Source organism: Colletes latitarsis, chromosome 9, assembly GCF_051014445.1.
Source record: "Colletes latitarsis isolate SP2378_abdomen chromosome 9, iyColLati1, whole genome shotgun sequence".
NCBI lineage: Eukaryota > Metazoa > Arthropoda > Insecta > Hymenoptera > Colletidae > Colletes > Colletes latitarsis.
Genome location: NC_135142.1, coordinates 22,180,146 through 22,200,167, shown reverse-complemented (window position 1 = coordinate 22,200,167; position 20,022 = coordinate 22,180,146). Strand labels below are relative to the sequence as shown.

Below are 20,022 nucleotides of genomic sequence, written 5' to 3'. Positions count from 1 at the left end.
GGGGGAGAGACGCGTCCGTGTGTACGTAGGAGGGGCAACGTCGACGCCGTTGGAGGGGGCGAAGGACGCGGAGTGGGGATGGACGAGGAGAGGCACGTCGACGAAAAGGGGGACGCGAGCGCGAGAGATCGCGTCAGCGCTCGAGGAAGACGGAGGATGTAGCTGGTAGTGGTAGAATAGGGGTCCAATCGAAGGGGTGCTGGGGATGAAGCAGGAGATGCAGGCGTGAGAGATCGCACGACAGGGTGAGACGAGGGCGAGATACCACGGGGTAGCGTAAAAGAGAGAGGAAAAAGAGAGAGAACGAATAGGAGCGCGCTAAAAGTGGGGAGCGTACGTACGAGGGAAAAGGACGCGGTTCTATGGGGAAACGGAGGGATGAAACGGGCGAGCGATCGTGGCGCTGGAGAGAGACGTCGAGGGAGATAACAAGAGACCAAAGTGGGAGAGCTGAAGAGAGAAGAAGCGGGATGGAGGGGAGTAAGAGCAAGCGAGCCAGGGAGAGGCGCAGTCAGACAGTCAGGCAGGCCGCCCGGCAAGCAAGGAAGGCAGGCAGGCAGGCTAGCAGGCAGCCAGTGCACCAGCCAAGACCACTAGATCCGCTCGGCTTACCGACTTAGAGACTTAAGCCGGCAGGCAGTCCGAAAGGCTCAACCGGCTAAGCCTGGCGGACCCACCTACTACCGACGCGCGGCCACTACACGTTCCATCTACTACGAAAACCGGCTATACTACCGCGACCTGCAGCACCACCGACGCCTTTCTTACGTTTCCTCTGTCTGTCCCTCTTTCTCTCGCACCCGCGTTGCCTGTCCGTCGTTCCTTGACGCGTGCCGTCAAGGTAAGAAGATCGAGCGCGGACGTCGCGCCACGTCCACCATCGACGTACCGGTGATCGCGATGTCGCGCGGTCCTCGCGGTGACTTTTGACGCCGGTGCACACTGGCCGCCGGGGTGAACCGCGTGGATGAGAAATCCTTGGTGTCGTCCGTCGCACGAAACATCGCGTTCGAGTGACCAGCGTCGCGTACGGGGCCGTTGCTGTCGGCCATTCCGGGTGTCGCGGTATATTCGGTGGTGATATTCGAGGCTTGGGATGTACACCGAAAGTTGTCTGTGATCGACGTATGGGAGGAGAGCAAGTGCAGTGACGGTAGATCGGCGACCAGAGGACTCGAAGTGTTCCGTAGTTACCGGAAAGGTCCGGTGATCGTTGACGTTGCCACGAAACGAGAATTCGCGGGATCGAGAGTGCTTCGTACTCGATACGAAGAGAGCCGTAGTGCTGCCTATCGCGACCACAGTGCCATTTAACCTACTTTCCATCGTGGGTGATTCTAAATCTCCCACTATTCGCCTAGCAGTCTCTTAATCCTTACGTAACGCGCCGTCAGTCGTCGTCGATCCGCAGTTACCTGATTGTTTATCAGTAGCTTGTAACGAAGCGTTGGAGCACGCGTGTGTCTCGCGGGATCCTTCGACGGTGCAGTCGGATTCGCGGTAAAGTCGCGACCACGATCGAGACCGATCCATGGAAACAGTCTTCGCGATCCACCGGCTTCCCCGTCACGAAACGGAGCGCGTTACGAGGAGTCGCAGGACGCCGCGCGTCGATCGCTGGCCAACGCGTAGCGACGGTACGCGTCGGATCATCGGGCTTCGACTCTGACGAGATTTTGGCCGACCGAACCTATGACGAAGACGTTATCACCAGTGTCGTTAGCCAAACGAGATCGACGAAACGTAGGAACCGGGATCGTTGAGTTTCCGACGCGAAGAAGCGAATGCTCGTTCGTCGACGGTGACGAACGAACTCCAGCCGACGGCCATCGCCAGTGGAGGAGCACCGTTTAACGAGGAAAGGACTAGGTTCGCGATTAGGTGTGCGACAGGCGGATGCGACCGTGAAACGAACAGTCGAAAGGACGTCTCGTTCGACGAGATCTCGCGCGTAATTTGGCCTCCCGCGGGCCGGTGGTTGATCCTGCGTCGCGTTGTTCTATAGTATGGAGCGGGGCGGCGGGGGCGGGGGGAGCCTCGAACTTGCCGGGGGCGGAGGCGGTGGTGGCAACGCGGATTTGTGCCTTCAGGATCTCGTTACGGGATCGACAACCGGTCTATCGGTCCAGCATCATCAGCACACGACTGCCACTGGGTCCATGGCCGGACACCAGGGCGAACACATTCAGGCGCCGATGCAAAATCTCAATCTTTACGGAAACCCGCACCACGACGCGTCCATGTTACACAACTCCAGTTATCAGCTGCTTCACGAACCTCTGGAGAAACTAAAACGTGGTGAGTCGGTCACAACACCGAGGGTCGTGCGACCCTCCTACTTGATCCTTAACCCTCTATTGCATAACCGATCGGGAGCCTCATGAAAACAATCCCCGCAGAGGAGTACGGTTTACTAGATCGCAATGTTTAATAGTAACTTATTGTTTACGTCGAATATTAACTCGTTCCTATAAGCTCGAGGAGGACATTTTACTGGATTCAATCACAATCTTTTGTTACAGACGCAGTAATTCGTTTTTCGAAAGATAACGCTCGTGCAATAGAGGGTTAATACGTTTTTATATCGAGCAATAGAATCCGTGAACTTCGATACTCGGTCTTATAGAATCGTACGAATTCTAACGCCGAAAACTGACATAGGAAACTGTAAATCTCTTTACGTGGTCGTAATTACGAGTGCAATTGGTGCATTACAGACTGTATACGTTGTGCACAGCAGTCATCGGTGAATCAAGCTGGAGTGACCGTGTTAAACCGGGTTAGTGAAGGTTGTAAAACCAGAAAATAGCATCTCTTGCTTAATTATTTGGTTAGAAGTTCAATGTGCAATACTGTATACAGTTTGAGAGTTTTTAAAATTATACTGTGAGAAAAATTGAATGAATTTTTTGCTACCAGAGTTCATATAAACGTAAATAAGAAATTGGAGTTCGTCGATGATTGCATTCTCTGATTTATAATGGAAAATTGTAGGACAATATTTATTTCACTGTTACTATATTAGATCTCGACCAATACTCGAAGACTACTTTCTGACGCATGTTTATTTTAACTAACATATAGTCTCACTGAAGCCTTATTATACTTCGTACTTTAGAAGTATTTTACTTTGTAACTCTGAAAAGGACTACACAGCTTTCGGTTTAAACGTTGGTTTAGTTGTACATTAATCCCCTAACTGTCAAACTGCTCATTACTTCCAAATAAATTTCTCTACCTTTACATAGTGCATTGTATACGACACGAGCAAAGAAGGAACAACAAATGTATATTTGTAACGTTTATTCTCAGTCTAAAGACGATTATCAATTTTTAGTAATTTATTCCCATAAACGTAAATATGTTAATTTATAATATAATTCAATCGAAACTGTAGTTAAAATTGAATTAACAAATATGAAAATATAAGTAGTCCTTAGCCTCGAATATCTATGTTGCCAAATATTTTCAAACTACATTTTAGCAGTATGTTAATTAATTTTCTTCAGGTCAGGAACCAGTGCTATTAACAAATAATTTTGAAACGATGTATGCGCTCATATTCTGTGACACGAAGCGTCGAGACCTAACCACGCTTTCGTTTAACATGGAAATCAGTGAAAAGAACCTAGGCATTCGACGACTGGGATTAAGTCGAGTGTCAGGAAAGGTGACACAAGTATAATTGCTTTCTTTTGTGTCTCGATCGAGAGTCGATAGGAGGCTCGTTGCTTTTTCCTTCGTCGCGTATCCACGGTATCGCGATAATCGCTTGTACGAGCTTGTCAATTCATGTGATTTTGTTATTTGCGATATCATCGATTTCGTTCATTCCAGCGACAAATACACGTCGCCTTCCTGTTCCCAAATCGTGCACTGCGTCGTTCGCGTTATCGTTCATCTTTTCAGAAAATCTCGTATCGCTCGACGCAGAAAATTTGCAACCATGACGCTCGCCAAGCGGAATTGATACTATTCTGCTTTGTTCCAAGCGCTTACCATTGTTTGCATATTCCTTTTCAACTACTATAAAATTCCAGAATCTCGACCGTAACGCAATAATAAAAAATAGATGCATCATTGGGATAGAATTGGAGAAATTTCAGCTGCGTTATCTTCTACTTTCGTTAAGATCTTGTTAATTTTCCAAGTCTGAATACGTCCGAAAGATGCAATAAATTTCAATTTCGATTCGAATTAATAGGGTATCGAAAATTAAATTCTCGATTCTTGCGCGCGATTCGTTCGACGTCGATGTATTTTGAAATAAATTAACGGCGCTCGATATAAACGCTGCATGACATTTTTGTTGCAATATCAGTGAACATTTTCGTGCGATGAAGCAACATAGTACGTCGGTGCTTGTCAGGTGCCAGCCGTGTACAGATAAAACATTAGTACGAATAGCTTTGATAAGCACCGCGCCCATCGTGTTATTCCAGCTCTGATACGACATGACGAATAAAATTTCGGACTCGTTCCGTGTTAATGCGATCGGAGAATTAGCTACCACCGAAAACGGATTAAAACTATTCGATAAATCGAGCGACTCTCTCGTTCGGCTGACCGTATTAGCGCATTTTCTTCTCGTTTAATTGAGCGGCTGTTGAAATATTCTTCTCGGAGAAATCGACGATTAATGATTTTAAATATTAACCGAGCAAACTAATTCTATGTTAAGTGCAACGAAAGTAACGGATTTTTGCTTTAAATGTAACCTAAACGATAACATAGTAACACGAATACTTATTGGAAAATATTATTGTCAATTTTGCATATTTTTCTTTTGCTCGTATCAATTCTTTGGACTATTCTACGTGGAGAGGTGTAAGGGTACAATGTTTAAAAAATAGTATTTCATGAGCTATGTAGCTCACCTATCATAGTTATCTTGGTAGTCAGAGTTTTTTAAACGCGTGAGAAAATTCAGAATTTGTACTGCAATAACCTTTTCTTCATAATGCAACGTCGATTAATAGACATTGTAAATTATTTAAACGTACTTTTGTACGATTGTAAGATATTAAACACCATCAGTGCCGATCTCGAGTTCTGATAAACTCGCCAAACTTTCTCTACCGCGCCATTAAATATCAACAAGCACGATAAATAAAAATATTTAAACGACGAATCAGAAAATTCCAGTGGAAGTTTGGCGCTTATCGTCTCCCGTGGCACCATTAGTCCGTCGCGACCCGATTTTGTCATTTAAGAGTAAAACACACCGTTAACGGGGCGAGCGATGCGTCGGCCCCGAGATAAAGAACGAGACAACGAGTGCGTGAACAAACATTGAAGCCAAATTCCGGTATCAGTCGTCGGTGCTACGCGGTAAAAAAAAAAAAAAAAAAAAAAGAAAAAAACGAATAAAGAGAGAGCCGTTTATTTCATCGACCGTGGAAGAATTCAGCTGCACGTACAGCGAAGTCGAGGACGAAGACGATCTCTCAGTGGCGCCACCACCTGTTTTGTGATTCATTAACTCACCGGCTTATCGGGATAAGGCAGACTTATCCGGGGCTCGAACCCGACACTGCGGCTAAACCCGATCTTATTCCAATGGCATCCCACCTATCCCCGTTTCAGTTTCAGTCCCGGAGCCAGTAGCTCCCACTTCCACGCCGCAGGTACTTCGGTTCCGCTCTTTACGAAAATCGCGGACTTTTCTCCGTTACGCGTTCACCCAATCGTACCACCACCCCCCTCCTCGTGCCTGGGCTCATCCGATTAATTCGACTCGAATTCGGTGCGCCGGGCCGCGTTGATCGGTTAAGTGAATTGGGATTTGCGTCGACCGACACCAGCTACCCGGATGTTCTGTTTAACGACTGTAAGACGTTCCTCCAGAATAATCTTCATTTACTTTCAGAAAAGTAGAAACTCGTTGATTCTCGCGTGTGATTAATAAACGATATCGAGTCACTGATTTTAGTGGGCCAGGGGTGTTCGACTACAAACAGTAACACTTTCAGGGCACGATTTTTCCTTTAGGAATAAATATATCGAGAAATTTTTAGTAAGTTTGTATTCAAAAAGGGCAATATTAAATACTTTCTCTAAATCTTGTGACACTATTCGATTTCGTTAATTTTTATTTGTGCCCCCAAATTTCTGGCTGCATCACTGGGTGACAATGCTCTATCGGTGCAAGGTGTTATTAGCACGGTTTGTCCAGCGTCCAAATCCGGGTTCGATTTCGAGGAAAAACGAACCCTTCGGAGAATCTGTTATCCCTTTCGACCAACGCCAATATCCCAATATTTTGTCAACAGGGTGGCATACGGGCTGCTCTGGCTTTTCGATCCTGCCCCCCTCCGTAGTCATTAACTACCCCTTTATTATAGCGCGGTCTCTGCGATCGAGTCTGGCAGATGCGCCAAAGTCAACCCTTGTTGCCTTCGTCTAATGGTGTTGACAAATTGCTCGGCTAGCCGCTAGGTCTTCCCCAGGGACGCCGCAATGAAACTCTTCTAGGCCGCAGACTCATTGGCATTTAGACGCGCGATCTTTCGGATCACTGCATCGGAATAAGACGCATCGGGGTCCTTTCAGCTCCGATCTTTCGCCATATAAATCCTAACGCGCGCTGAGCAATTGGAATCGTCATGGTCGCCACATTTGTCATTGTTCGAGCCACGTGACGTTTGCATTCAGTGACGAATCAAAGTTAAAACTCATCGTAATGGAATACACGGTTGCTCGACGCGGTGAATTTATTAAAATTTATTACCAAAATTCTTGTTTGCAAAAAGAATTCATTATCGTTTTGTGTTTACGCTCCAAAATTTAATAACTTTCAAAAGTATCGGTCTATAATTTCGTTACGTTTAGGAGTACGAACTCTTACACATACATTCTTGAAAGCGAATTTAAAAAAACTAAATAAATGAAAGGAATTTCAAGGGGTAAAAATTTTTGAAAAGCGTTAAAGATACCTCGATAGATTGGCAATTTTCTAATGGCGTACCTTTTTCCACGCGTAGTAGGAATATTATAGACTTGCCGGAGCTAGTTAAGTTGCTCGATGAGCCGAGCCATCAAGTCGATTTTCCGGCTCGATTTTCTCGATCACCGAGGCAATCGTGGCGGTCTTCTAAGCGCGACAGGAACCAAGCCCGTAGGATCAACATAGAAATGAACTGATTTCCTTCCCATTATCTCAGCTGCCGCGGCAAGGTAGGACCCCGTCTACCTCAGGAACGAGGTTTGTGTACTCAGTGGGTTTCGATTGAAGTGGGCTGGGTCGGTGTCGAGGGTCGTTCCGTCGAGAAAATTTCTGTGCGTGCCGATGTGTGAGAACCGGGGCTCCCGAACGAAAGGAAACCATGCGACCGTCGCGAAAGTTTGCTACTCCCCGAAGTGTAATTTTAGAAGTGTTTCAAAATACAGCAGGTTCTTTCCAAACCGACTTTTTCATATTTTTGTATAGGAAAAAGAATTTTATTATTGAAATGTTCTATAAGGTCAGTCTTTTGTTTCCAGACCATTGGAAACTATCAACATTCAAGCTACATAATCAAAATTAACTTCATCAAGTTATATAATAAAAAGTAATTCCCAATGTGAGAAATTAAAAAAGATAAATCTGGATAGTACTCGTGAATTTTGATGAACTTATAAAAATAGGTGCTACGAGGAACGCTAGATTAAGTAGATTCCAATTGTCTGCAAACAATAGGTTAACCTCATAGAACTCTTTGATCCGACAGTCAACGTGTTAACCAAATGAACACGGAGTGCCATATGTGTTTTGAAATTAATAGTACGGTAGAATCTCGATTATTGCAACCTCAATTATTGCACGAGAGCCTCGGGTATTGTAAACTGGAAAGTGGAAGGGATGGTCACTTAGTAACGAGCAAATTTGGAGGGGGGAATAAGTTGTGCAGTGACCATAGGTAGTGAAGATATGCTGTGATTGGTTACCTTCATTATTGGACGAACATTGATAAGATGCGAATAAGTTAATGGTCTTGCTACAAACGTCTACCATGTTTGCGCTCGCAGTGTAAAACTACCGATTTCTGATCGAAATTATTATTTTCTTACTATTATCTTTTCACATTCGAGCCCTGGTATTTGAACAATCTTAAGAACAGATTGCAAAAGAAAATGATATTTCGAAATTTGGATTTATCTTTGAATCTGGAATCATTTTTGTACAATTCTGTTACCTGTTTAGTGTTCAGAATAGGGTAAAATAAATTTGTAACTTTAAATGACGATAAAAAAGAAAAATGTATCGTAAAGACGGTCGTAAAAACAGCCTAACACCGTCGTGGACATGTGTCGTGTTTCGAAGACACGGGGACACCCGGTTATATCCTAATTAATTGTTATAGTGACCGCAGGGGGTTTCCTAGGTAGCGCCAAGCCGTTCGAAAAACTCGTAGGACATTCTATCCGAAGATTTTCCCGAAACGGTTGTGACACGCGTGTTAAACTAGAAAGATACACTGCGTCTCAGATTACTTATCGGTTCCATGTGCTCGCCCTTCTGTCAAGTTGAAACTAAACAAATTGCTCGACGAGCGCTACCGAAACCTATCCGTGGAATTGTTAAACGAACGTGCTATTTGCCTTGACACTTGCATATCGACAACTTCTTCCTACAAGTAAACGAAAAATTTTCGTACAACTGCTTCTTAAAAATAAAAATTATGAATTTTTTATAAGGAAAAGATTGCCACAATTATTACCTTATCAATATAACCTTTGTTGTTGCAGGTAAAAATACTGTTTTAATTCGTAAATAGCAAATAAATAGGTTTAGATCGTACGTACTTCCAAAACTAAAACGTTTTATTCGTTGAAAAAGATTCTTTAAAATAGTATTTTATTTTAAGGTTAAATATTCTTTTGTTCGAATCGCGAAGGATTTGAAATATTTTCTCTGTAAACGTTGGTGAGGTTCGCGGGCACGATGATCGAGCACCCGTTGCTCTGGAAGAAGAGATTCCCTTTTGACAGGGCTCGGACCAAAAATATCATCGATCGAGCGTTTCCGAATATTTATAAACGGAGCCAGACTTTGAGGCATCCGCGCGAAGTATACTCGTCTTGGTCGTTGTCCCAGTGACGCGTATCGCCCAGCATGGTTGACTAATAAACGACTTCCTAAGGAAGCCAAGGATTACGAGATTAGGAGCGGAGACCGAGCAGCAGACTGCGACTCCCGGTGATCGTGAACAGGCTGAGCTCACAGGTGCTCTCGACGAGCTGTCGTACTTCAACCCCCGACGTTTTTCCTCGTCGGGGGTTGGGACGGTTTAGCAATTATCGGCAGCACGGCTGCGCTCGTCCGTCACTGGAGAATCGCTTCGATGAAGCAGTCGCCCACTACGTGACGCACTTTGGGTTTCACCAGGCGTGTCCTGACCCGGGGAGGCCCGGATACAGGAAATGCGTGCGGTCAATATCTTGGGGAAACACTTCGATGTCACACGAGAGGCGGGGTAGTATAAATTACCGTATCGATGCTCAGGAATTCTAGTGGGTGTAAATAAACTGTAGGTACAAGCTCAAGGGAACCCACAAACGAGACACTCGTATTACAGTGTCTTATTTTTGTAGAAAGATGGCAAGAATATTGATAATATTACTGAAGAACTGCTGAGAAATAATGGAAAACGAAAACCCAATTTATAGAATGTTAAGAAACTAGATTTGTAATATCAGCAACTGGTACTGCTACTATTAACTAATTTTTGGTAGTCAATTTTTTGTTTAATTATTCCTTTATTTTTGTGATCCTGTTTGAGGACATATTCTTCCATAAATATTATCAGATTCGCTTCAAATATTGTATATATAATGATACTTGTGTCTCATAGTAGCAATATTACTTTTAGAACTTGAGTCTAACGAATTTATTCTTATTGCTTATCAATAACGCTCGAGTACTTCCGCGATCCATTGTATATAGTTTTTTGATATTAAAATATTCTCATAACTGTCTATAAACTGTGGACATTATTATGAATTTAATAAAATGACTAACATGGAATCGAGTGGAAGGAAATGCGATGTATCAGACAGTCTGAACACAGGGAGGGGTCCTTTCTCAAATTCTTCGACAAATTGAAATCCTGACGAATTCAATCTATCAAAGTTGTAAAACCCGTGGGATTATAATCCGCGCCACTGCACTCTGTAATCTCCGATATAAAATTATCGATGGAGCGTTATTTCGGACCTGCTTTCATTACCCGGAAATTTTACTCGCGCGGTAATAAAGCCTGTACCAATATCCGCGACATCGATCAAGAGATATTTGGCGAGGACAGACATTTCCCGCCGGTGAGATTTATTATTACGGTAATATTTTCTTTCCTAACATATTCATCTAATCGTTTGAACAACGGTGGACGTTAAACGGTACTCGCGAAGGCTAGGGAAAACAAAGCAGTCATTCTCTACTTCGTCTCTAGCAGTACATAATTATTTGGATAGTGGTAAATTTGAACTTTATCTCGATCAGAATTATATTCTTCGTGGATGATCGTGTCTTACAGAGGCTACTTCCAACGAAGAATAATATAAAATAGAGCAAAACATGTGGACTGTTAACGGGAACACATATTTTCCTGAAAATATGCATTGTAGTAACGGTTATAGTTGTTATAATTATCGAGTCCGGATTCTCTTTGAGTCATCGTTTATTGTATTTGCAATTTAGGATACTTGTGATGCTAGAAATAATACGTAATAATACAAATTCGCGGTAAAAATGTAATGCTCGAAATTAAATGGTTCAACCGACAAAATGGCGAGACTGTCAGTGAACACAGAATCGAAAAGAGTAATGTAACAAAGAAAAGGTTTAAAAATTGAATAACTGGGTATTCATCGTAGAACCTCTTCAGGGGAATGTACTAAAAATATAAGTACCTACACGCGTAAGAAAAATTACATAAAATCGAACAGTATACAGTAAAATTTCAATTATCCGGTATACTCAAGACTGGGACAATGCCGGATAATTGAAATATATCTACATACAGGGTGTTCGGTCAACCCTGGGAAAAATTTTAATGGGGGATTCTAGAAGCCAAAATAAGACGAAAATCAAGAATACTAATTTGTTGATGGAGGCTTCGTTAAACACTTATTAACGTTTAAAGTTCCGACCGTATTGAATTTTTTTCTCGAAAATGTGCAAGATTTCGGGGGTATGTCTATTCACCAAAAATGATTGTAATTAACCCCCGCAACCGAAAATAATTTTTCCAGGACGATTTGAAATTTTTTTTTTTCGTCGAAAAATTTAGGCACCTACCCCTGTCGATTTTTCTTCAAAATTCGTTTTTTATTTTTAGTAATTTTGTTTGACGCCCTACAGAAAAGTTGTCTAATACCTTTTTGTAGGTATCCATGAGCTCTACTTCAGAAAAAAGTTTCATTGAAATATATTCACAATTGTAGGAGTTATGGCTGTTTGAAAATTGGACCATTTTTATGGGGTTTTTCTCATTTTGCGGGGTCATGGACCAACTTTTCGAATATTTTTGCGATTTGTACATATTCTCCATCAAAATACGCGTAGTTTGCCTTTTTGAACGTTAAAATCGTCCAATCCGTTCAGAAGTTATGACGTTTTAAAGATTCGCGTGAAAATTCGGGCAGATATTTCTGGCCAGAAATTAGATTTTCGGTAACGAATTTTTTTCTCGAAAATGCGTAGGATTTCCGGGGTATGTATAATGACCAAAAATGATTGTAATTGCCTCCTGTAACTAAATATAATTTTTTTAATATGATTTGAAATTTTTTAATTTCGTCTAAAAATTTCAGTACCTACTCGAATTTTTTTCTCGAAAGTGGATAGGATTTCGGGGGTATATCTATTCACCAAAAATGTTTGTAATTGACCCCCGCAACCGAAAATAATTTTTTCAGAACGATTTGAAATTTTTGAATTTAATTGTTAATAACTATTTAACGAAGCCTCCATCAACAAATTGATATTCTTGATTTTCGTCTTATTTTGGCCTTTAGAATCCCCCAATAAAATTTTTCCCAGGGATGGCCGAACACTCTGTATAAAATGTACTTTATGTTCAATAATTTGAAATATTTAATAATAAAACAGAAATTGCAATCAACTAAAAGAAACAATCCATATTTGATTTATTTCGTGATGATATTTTATTCAATTACAAGTCCAAGTGTCGATGATATAAACTTTTTCCTTCTCTGTCAAACAGATATATTTTAGTTTTGTTGATTGGTCGTTGAAAGATCTGAGACGAGACTCGACGATAACCTTCAGTAGTAAACCTTCTTTGTAGTATTAATTGTTGACAACATTTCTCCGTCACTGCTTGCGTTCCAAGTCACGTACATCTTTCGTTGGTTCGTAGCCGTATTCAGCCTTTCCAAGGGTGGGGGTTCTTTGGTCTCTCAGTCACTATTTGGCAGTATTGTGATTACCATCGAATTTAGTACGCGTCTTCGTTCCTTTCGCGAGAGTTCAAAATGGTACGTAGTCACTATACGATCCTTTTGCTATACGGAAACACGGCAAGCGTTACGACGATGTTATTCGCGATGCAGAAGAGTTATAAAAACAGTGTTCAACCTTCGACGTGGGCGACTACATTTACAACTTAGTATTCTGAATCAATCGTAAGTAAATTAAATATTAAATTAAATGAATAAGTAGTTTTAAAGAAAAGTAGAATTTCTTATAAAATTACAAAATAGTAGTCTTATAAAATACGCGTAGTTTGCTTTTTGAAATGTTAAAATCGTCCAATCCGTTCAAAAGTTATGACGTTTTAAAGATATTCACGAAATTTCGGGGACACATTTCTGGCCTCACATCATATTTTCGGTAAGGAATTTTTTTCTCGAAACTGCGTAGGATTTCGGGGGTATGTCTATTCACCAAAAATGATTGTAATTGACACCCGCAACCGAAAATAATTTTTCCAGAACGATTTGAAACTTTTTTTTTCGTCGAATAATTTCTCCACCTGCCACTTGTTATTTTTCTCAAAAATTTGTTTTAGTCATTGGTAAAATTCATATTTGATCAGCAAAATTTTGTATTATTAATCCATAGTATTCATAAAGGTCTTGCTCGGAGACAAGTGCAAGAATTTTCTACGAATGACTAATTTCGTGCGACTTTCGAAGGACCTCGCAGCTGCACGATACGGACATTTCAACGACCCTTGTATAACCCTCTTCATTGTTGTGTTACATCACGACACGGTCCACTAAACACCCACAATTTTTACAACACGTGTTATTTTATTCATGCTCGAGCATTATCTTCTCATTGCTTGACGATTATCGACTCGGTACGGCGAAACATAAAACATTATTTCGCGGTGCAAAAATACAAAAACGTATGTAATCGAACATTAGTAATTGAAAAAAAGTAGAATAAAAATACAAGTAATCCTAGACCAAGTCCAAGTCAAAAGACATTTAACAAAATCACTAATGAATGGTTTTTCCAGTGTCTCAATTTGCTAAGCAAAACTCTTACAATTTTATAATAAAATATACTGCGAGGATAGCTGGATAATTTTAAATATAAATGTGGAATTCGTTATTTTGTATACGAAGTGAATTTTAAGCTTCTCCCTCGAGGCCTCGATCATCCGGACAGCCTCGATCCCGACGAATCGAGGTTCCACTGTACGTAGGAGCGAATTTCGAAAACGTTTAGCAACAAATGGCGGAGTTATGCGTCGACGACCGAAAAAAGAGGCGTTCGCCTCGCCCGTGAGTCGTCTTCTCCGTCGACGTCGCATGCACAGCCGCCCCGTAAAATCCGTGCGGATTAGCGGTCCACTAATATATCCCGCGGGCGTAAAAACGCGACGAAGCAGCTGAGATATTCGTTTCGTCGTCTCCCCCTCGGTTTGGACGCGGTCGGTTTGTCTTTGGCATAAAATAACTCGAAGCTCGCGGGGTAAAGTAATAAATTTGTGAGTTACAACCTGTCTCGTCGGCCCTCTAGTTACCATCCCTTGCCTCTCCCCTTTCTTTATTTCTTCTCCACCTTTTCGTCCCGCGTTCCCCGTCCGAAACGGCGATACTTTTTCCGTGTGAAAACACGTGCGAACCCCTGCAACGGGACACCTCGCCGCGAAACAGGGCGCAGCGGTGTCACGAACTCTCCAGCCTCCAGTTTTCTCCTTCCCGGAAACGGGGCGACGGAAAATTTCGACCCCGAGAAACGGCCACGACTCGGTCGAAGGCTATGGGAAAGATCTACCGAATACCTGCGTGAGAGTTTTGTCTTTTCGTTTGCGAAGGATATCGGCGGGGATCGATTTGAATCTCTTTCGTGCGCGATAGACTCGGTCCTCGGGACGTTAGGATCCAGCGAGACCGATAAATATTTATTATCCCGAAGGTTAGTGGAATTTTCTAGCGCACAGTAAAGCTGGGACAATTTGAATAATTTAGCGTTTGAACGCTTCGTACGATCTATCACGAATTTTTTTTTTCGGGTGTAAAATAAATTAAGATATTTTTAGTTTTGCGATTAAAAGACTTTATGTAAATTGTATCCTGAAAAAATAACAATTGTTTGAGGTCGATATTCGAAGGGTGTAAATACTCGTGTGACCGTATGTTGGAATTCGCGAGAATCGGAGATCGATACGCGATTTTCTTGATAAACGAAGTACGTGAAATATCTTTGAACCGCTGACCACCGTGGGTGTCGAATGTTTGACAGGAAAGGGTGGGGTTGTTCTTGGCCATATTCCGCCTTTCGAGGATCTTCCGCTTTCTCGTATCGTGTAACTCTGCCACGAATCCGTAGTAGCGAACACTACAACCGTCAAACGATACGACATCTTAAGCCTCTGAGAACTCTGCAGGGGATCTCGTGGGAACTACATTCGAGGTTATATCGTACAAAATAGGAAAGCTTCATAACAGCAGCCCTTTGTCTTCGAGTGCCATACACGCTCTAAACGATTATTTCTAGACGTTTTTAACGATTTCTTGCACAAATAGCGTTTAAAAATTTCGTCAAAAGTATCTTGAGAATGTCGTTTTATTTATGAAATAAAAAATTTCTCAAAATTGGATGTTGAAGAAAATAAATCTAGAATAGGACTCTCGAATTTTAAGAGGGCAGTAAAAATAAATTGTATAACAAATTGTGGATATGCTAGTTTCCAATTATCTAAAAATAAAGTTTCTGTTTCGTGCAGTCGTCTGGCAGTCAAAGGGTTAAGCGTTTTTCTCCATTAATTAATTTTCATGGTATTTTTTCGATCAATCGTAGATTTCAATATTTGTATGCGTTTTTCTATAAAATGATGGAGTTTTGCAGAGAAGAGAGCCTTACGCGGAAAGGATCGCCTTAGCGCGGCGTGGAGCAAGATATTGAAACGTGAGAAATGGCGGTCTATAAATTTCACTGGTTGAGTAGGTCGCTTAAATAGCGTGTGTCGGATCAGGATGTAGATTATAAGATTAACTCTAATCTTGAAATAATACACACGCGTCGGAACGAGGAAGTTCCAGCAGCGTTCGCCGGTTTTATCAAACAAGCAACGAACGATACATTTTTAGTAGCCACCGAAACATTATGTCGTTCGTCAATAACGAGATTCCCGGGTTATCCGATATTTACGGGATCACCGGGATATTTACGATCGTACGCGAAGAACAGAAGCCAATGAAGCAATTGCGTCGAAGACTGCTTAGTATTTACCATGCTGTAGTTTATTATTTTAGGAACTCGAAGATGAAACCGTGTCCACGAACTGAGAAAGTAAACACGAACTTTTCTTCGACCGATTCCAATATTTTCAGCGTTTCTCAGAACTCGAAATATTCCCAACCATATTTCGAAATCTTTCGAAAGGAATCTCTGAAATCGGTAATGCCGATCGCGTCCTATTTTCAAAAATAGGATGAGAGATGAACGTCGAACTCTGTGCATCAACCATGCACTGTGAAAATGTTTATTGGCAATAAGCAACGATTTTTAAATTAAAAGACAATTTTATCTGAGAAATAAGAATATGATGCACTAAAAATTTACTAAAATATACTTTTTCTACCTTACTATTCAATGAGAAATTTTTACAAGGGGTACATTTTCAATTACTGGTCATTTAAATTTATTTCGTTTTGTCAAGTTTCCCACAATAGGAATTACGATATAAGAACGAAGTCTGCAGTGTTTATTTCATGATCTATACTTTATTAAACGTTGATTGTTTCGAAGAAAGCTTCCTTCACGGGCCAAGGCGTGTTAGCTTAAACTTCCACTGGACATTCTCTCGAGTTCTCCAGCATAGTTGTTAAGTTACGTGGATCGTGATAAATTGCACGGAGTCCATGTTCCGTGTTCAGATGTTTGCCTAGGAGGCATCGACGATAACGCGACATCACTGCGACGCGTTCGCTTTTCCTCGGGGACTGCCCTGACAAACAAACCGCTCCGGCCACCCTCCTCCAGGGTGGCAGCTTATCCTCGTATGGCCATTCGTAGCTCTTTACACGTGTTCTCCGGTCAGCCGACCAAATAGGTAACCGATCTGTTTGCTCATCGTAGATTAAGAAACTATTCCGCGCGGTTTATTTAAGGCCAGCATTATCGGGGAAATCGGCCCGCTACACGGAATTACCAAGCTCGTTCAAATATAAACGAGACTTTATTTTTACTAACTCATTGGACGAACATTTTGGCTAACCAACGAACGTTTATTCCTCGACCGCGACGTCCGTTCGTCAGCTTCTTAATTCCAGTGTCATCGAAACTCGTAGGACTCTTCCATGGAAATTTCGTTATTCGAAGTTTTTTCGTATACAAGTAGATTGCATTATTTTGTATTAAAAGAATCTTTTACTACCTTATTTTTGCATGAATTATATACAAAACAAACTTTCGTAGCCTATTGAGAATGATTTTACCTATTACCTACGCGTTATATATAAGTGTATTTTTATGGTAAATAAACGATTATGATAATGCTTTATCGTCGTCTATATAATTCTTTTAAAAGATTTTCATTGCCCTCGACAGATATAACGCTGAATTGATCAACTCAATTTGCGCGGAAGTAACGCTTCGTAATTGCGCAATAACGATCGTGCAAAAATGCAGGTACTATCTGGGGAGCTGTTGTTCGATTTTCTTGAGGTTATCGGCGATTAATCACGATGCGCAATGGCGTTCGTAATTATTCGAACGATAGCGCGTTCTAGATTTATTATGTTGTAGTAGACATTCCGAGAATTCTATTCTCTAGATTGACAACTTTATTTTAGATACGCTTTCTAGTACTTCTGCGTCATAAACAAATAAGAAACGGAGCAGAGTCGATACCGATCGCACTCCAAGACTATTTATTGGGACATACAGTCTGTCGTGCAAGTCTGCACTCATACGACCCGATATGAAAAATCAAAGTAAACTGTGTTTATGTTCGAAAGGGATCAATTGTTCCAATGACAAAGATAAAATATCGAGCCGTAGAGAAAGATTCAAAAATAAAATTGTTGTTTGTTCAACCGGTGATTAGTAACCCAAAACAAAACGATAACTCGTATAAAAATTCACTGTTCGGAATATTTACTTCATAACTATAATTTTCGCTTAATCGTATCCTCTTGCGTTATGGCTGAACCGTGAGGAACAGCATTATTAAGTCGTAAACTAACTTTCGTCATCGACTAACAACGAAGTCGTGTTTCACGCTGTTGATTCTCCCTCTCTCTCTCTCTCGGGAGATTATTTATCTACGCCAGTATACTACTGCGTTAAAAAAAAGAAAGAAAGGGAAACTTTTCCCCACCTTCGACGCGTAGTCGAGAATAGGGGTCGCGAGTGTGAGCTGTCGGTGGTAGCCAGCCAACGGAGACGTTAATCGGCCCGGTCGTTTAGTTTCGCTCCGTTTAGTTATATTTGGTTTCTACGGGGGCGGCAAAGAGGAGGGACGTGGTTCACAATTAGTCGGCGCGTAACTCGGGCTGATTTAGTGCCACGGTGCCGACTACGAACGACGAAGACGCGCGTGTCACTCTTCCAGGATATTGCCAAGTGTGTTACGACCCAACATGTACGTTAGTTGTCTTTAACGGGGTATTCTCGTCTAGACGACCATTTTCGACGTGTTCCTTCGCGAATTAACAAAAAGGATCGATCAAACCACTTTCGCGCAGTGATTTATTTAAGATCCGACCAATTCCAAACAGAGTTTCAAATAAATATTTTTAACGCCCGAATAAAATAAACCGCTGGAATTTATTGCTTGGCGATTGGAACATTGTAACGTGTGTAGATTTTTGTAGATTATTGAACCTTTTCACTCTTTACGGAATACTACTTGCGACGCCATGGAAAAATATGAAATGTAATTAACAAATGACGAGTGCAAAGGGTTAAAATGATGTAACTAAATGATATAATTGAAGCGTGATAGCTGTTCTCATTCAAGAACAAAAAGAGGTTTCTTATTTTTCATAAGTTTATCTCTAAAATGCAGTTTAAGATAGACAATAATAATATTTTGTATACTTGACATAAAAATAACAGATAGGAATTCTAAGAATAAACAAAATTACCAAATTGTGTATTATCGTTACAAATGATCTGTACTAAAATAGCACAGTGTTTAAACTCTGTAAATGTTTTAAATATTTTAGGGAATGATTTTCTATTCTAAAATAATTCAAGTAAAAACCGCTAATAAATTACTGCAGCTTCTGAACGTGGAGTAAAACGCATTTTTTACGATTTCGATTAGTTTCGTGTACACGTGTAGTTCGAAAAAAACACCCAGTTGATCGTGCACACGATGGATCGTCGCGTTAAATAACATTCACGTCCGCGAGGGCTGCGAAAAATTTAAAAGACGATTCTCTGAAAAGTACGTGCGTAACCACGCGATATTTAAAATGGTCGCGGACAGGCTCGAGTAAATCGAGGGAACTCGCGATTAAAAGAGAAAATAGACGAAACTCTCCGGGCACGTAAACTTTCTTTGCCCACCCACAGCTCTTGTCGACTTCTTAAGATCCCGCAACTTCGAATCTACTCCGATATTATTCGCGAGCGACACGATATCCGACAAAATCGTTGTCTCCGTGTAAACGTTTTCGATAAATCATCGTGACAAATGCGACTGGTGTATTGAAGTAGGCCACCAGGCATCTCTTTAGAGAAGCATTTAAAATAGTTTGATTCTCGAATGCGTCAAACAGATGCATTGGCAGCTACGGGGGGAGGGTTAAACATTCAATTTTATAGGAAAAATATAATAATATTATATCTTACATAGAACTTACTTTATCGGTACCGTTATGTTCTATATTTAAAGTAATAGAAATACATTATTTATAATTACATTATTAAAAATATAAATTACAAGAAACTCAGAATTTGATGAAGTCGAGGAACGAAGTACAATACAGTAACGAGTAAACGAAGTAGATACGAAAACATTGTGGTTCACGGTTAGTTTCAATCGTGGTGTAAAGTTCATAGGTGAATGTAGCCATGACGTTAAATTGAACGATCAAGAATTAAGCGGTCGAATTAACGGGTCTCAGACATCCGGCGCTATTAGCTACAGTTTCGTGTACGAAGACTGTTTACATTCTCGTTCCGACACGGCGAAAGTGGTTGCGCGAAATCCCGGCTTAATAACAAAATAAGTTAGTAAATAGTGGAGATTACGGCGGAGCTTAGACGACGTTGCAAGAAGGTGTGATGCGTTTTCCAGTATGGACGCAAGGCGACTTCAGAGACGACACGAACGGGGGGTTGGCGAGGCTCGACTCGACGGGTCACGGAGCTCACACCCCGGGTGGAAGCAACCCCAGCACACCGGGTGCAACACCCACGACACCCTCCGGTGGATTCTCTACCGCTCAGTCCAGGTCCCGCACCAACACCACGCACAGGCCAGACATCCGAAAAGGTACGAACAACTTTTTTATCGCCCCCCCAAAACCTCTTATCGACTGTTCGAAAGATCCACGAAATCCGTAGCTTTGCCAAGATGCGTGTTACTCGAATATATTTTCTGTAAT

The 20,022-nt window shown here is 41.5% G+C and overlaps 1 protein-coding gene across 1 annotated transcript in view; it reads left to right on the top strand.

Moving 5' to 3' along the window:
* Positions 1-2,006: 2,006 nt before the first annotated feature.
* Ptx1 (pituitary homeobox homolog Ptx1) overlaps positions 2,007-20,022 on the top strand; it is a 41,076-nt gene continuing 23,060 nt past the window's right edge. Inside the window, exons 1-2 of the mRNA XM_076773612.1 lie at positions 2,007-2,295; positions 19,713-19,910. Of these exons, the coding sequence (XP_076629727.1) occupies positions 2,007-2,295; positions 19,713-19,910 (487 nt within the window). The remainder of the gene's footprint in view (positions 2,296-19,712; positions 19,911-20,022) is intronic.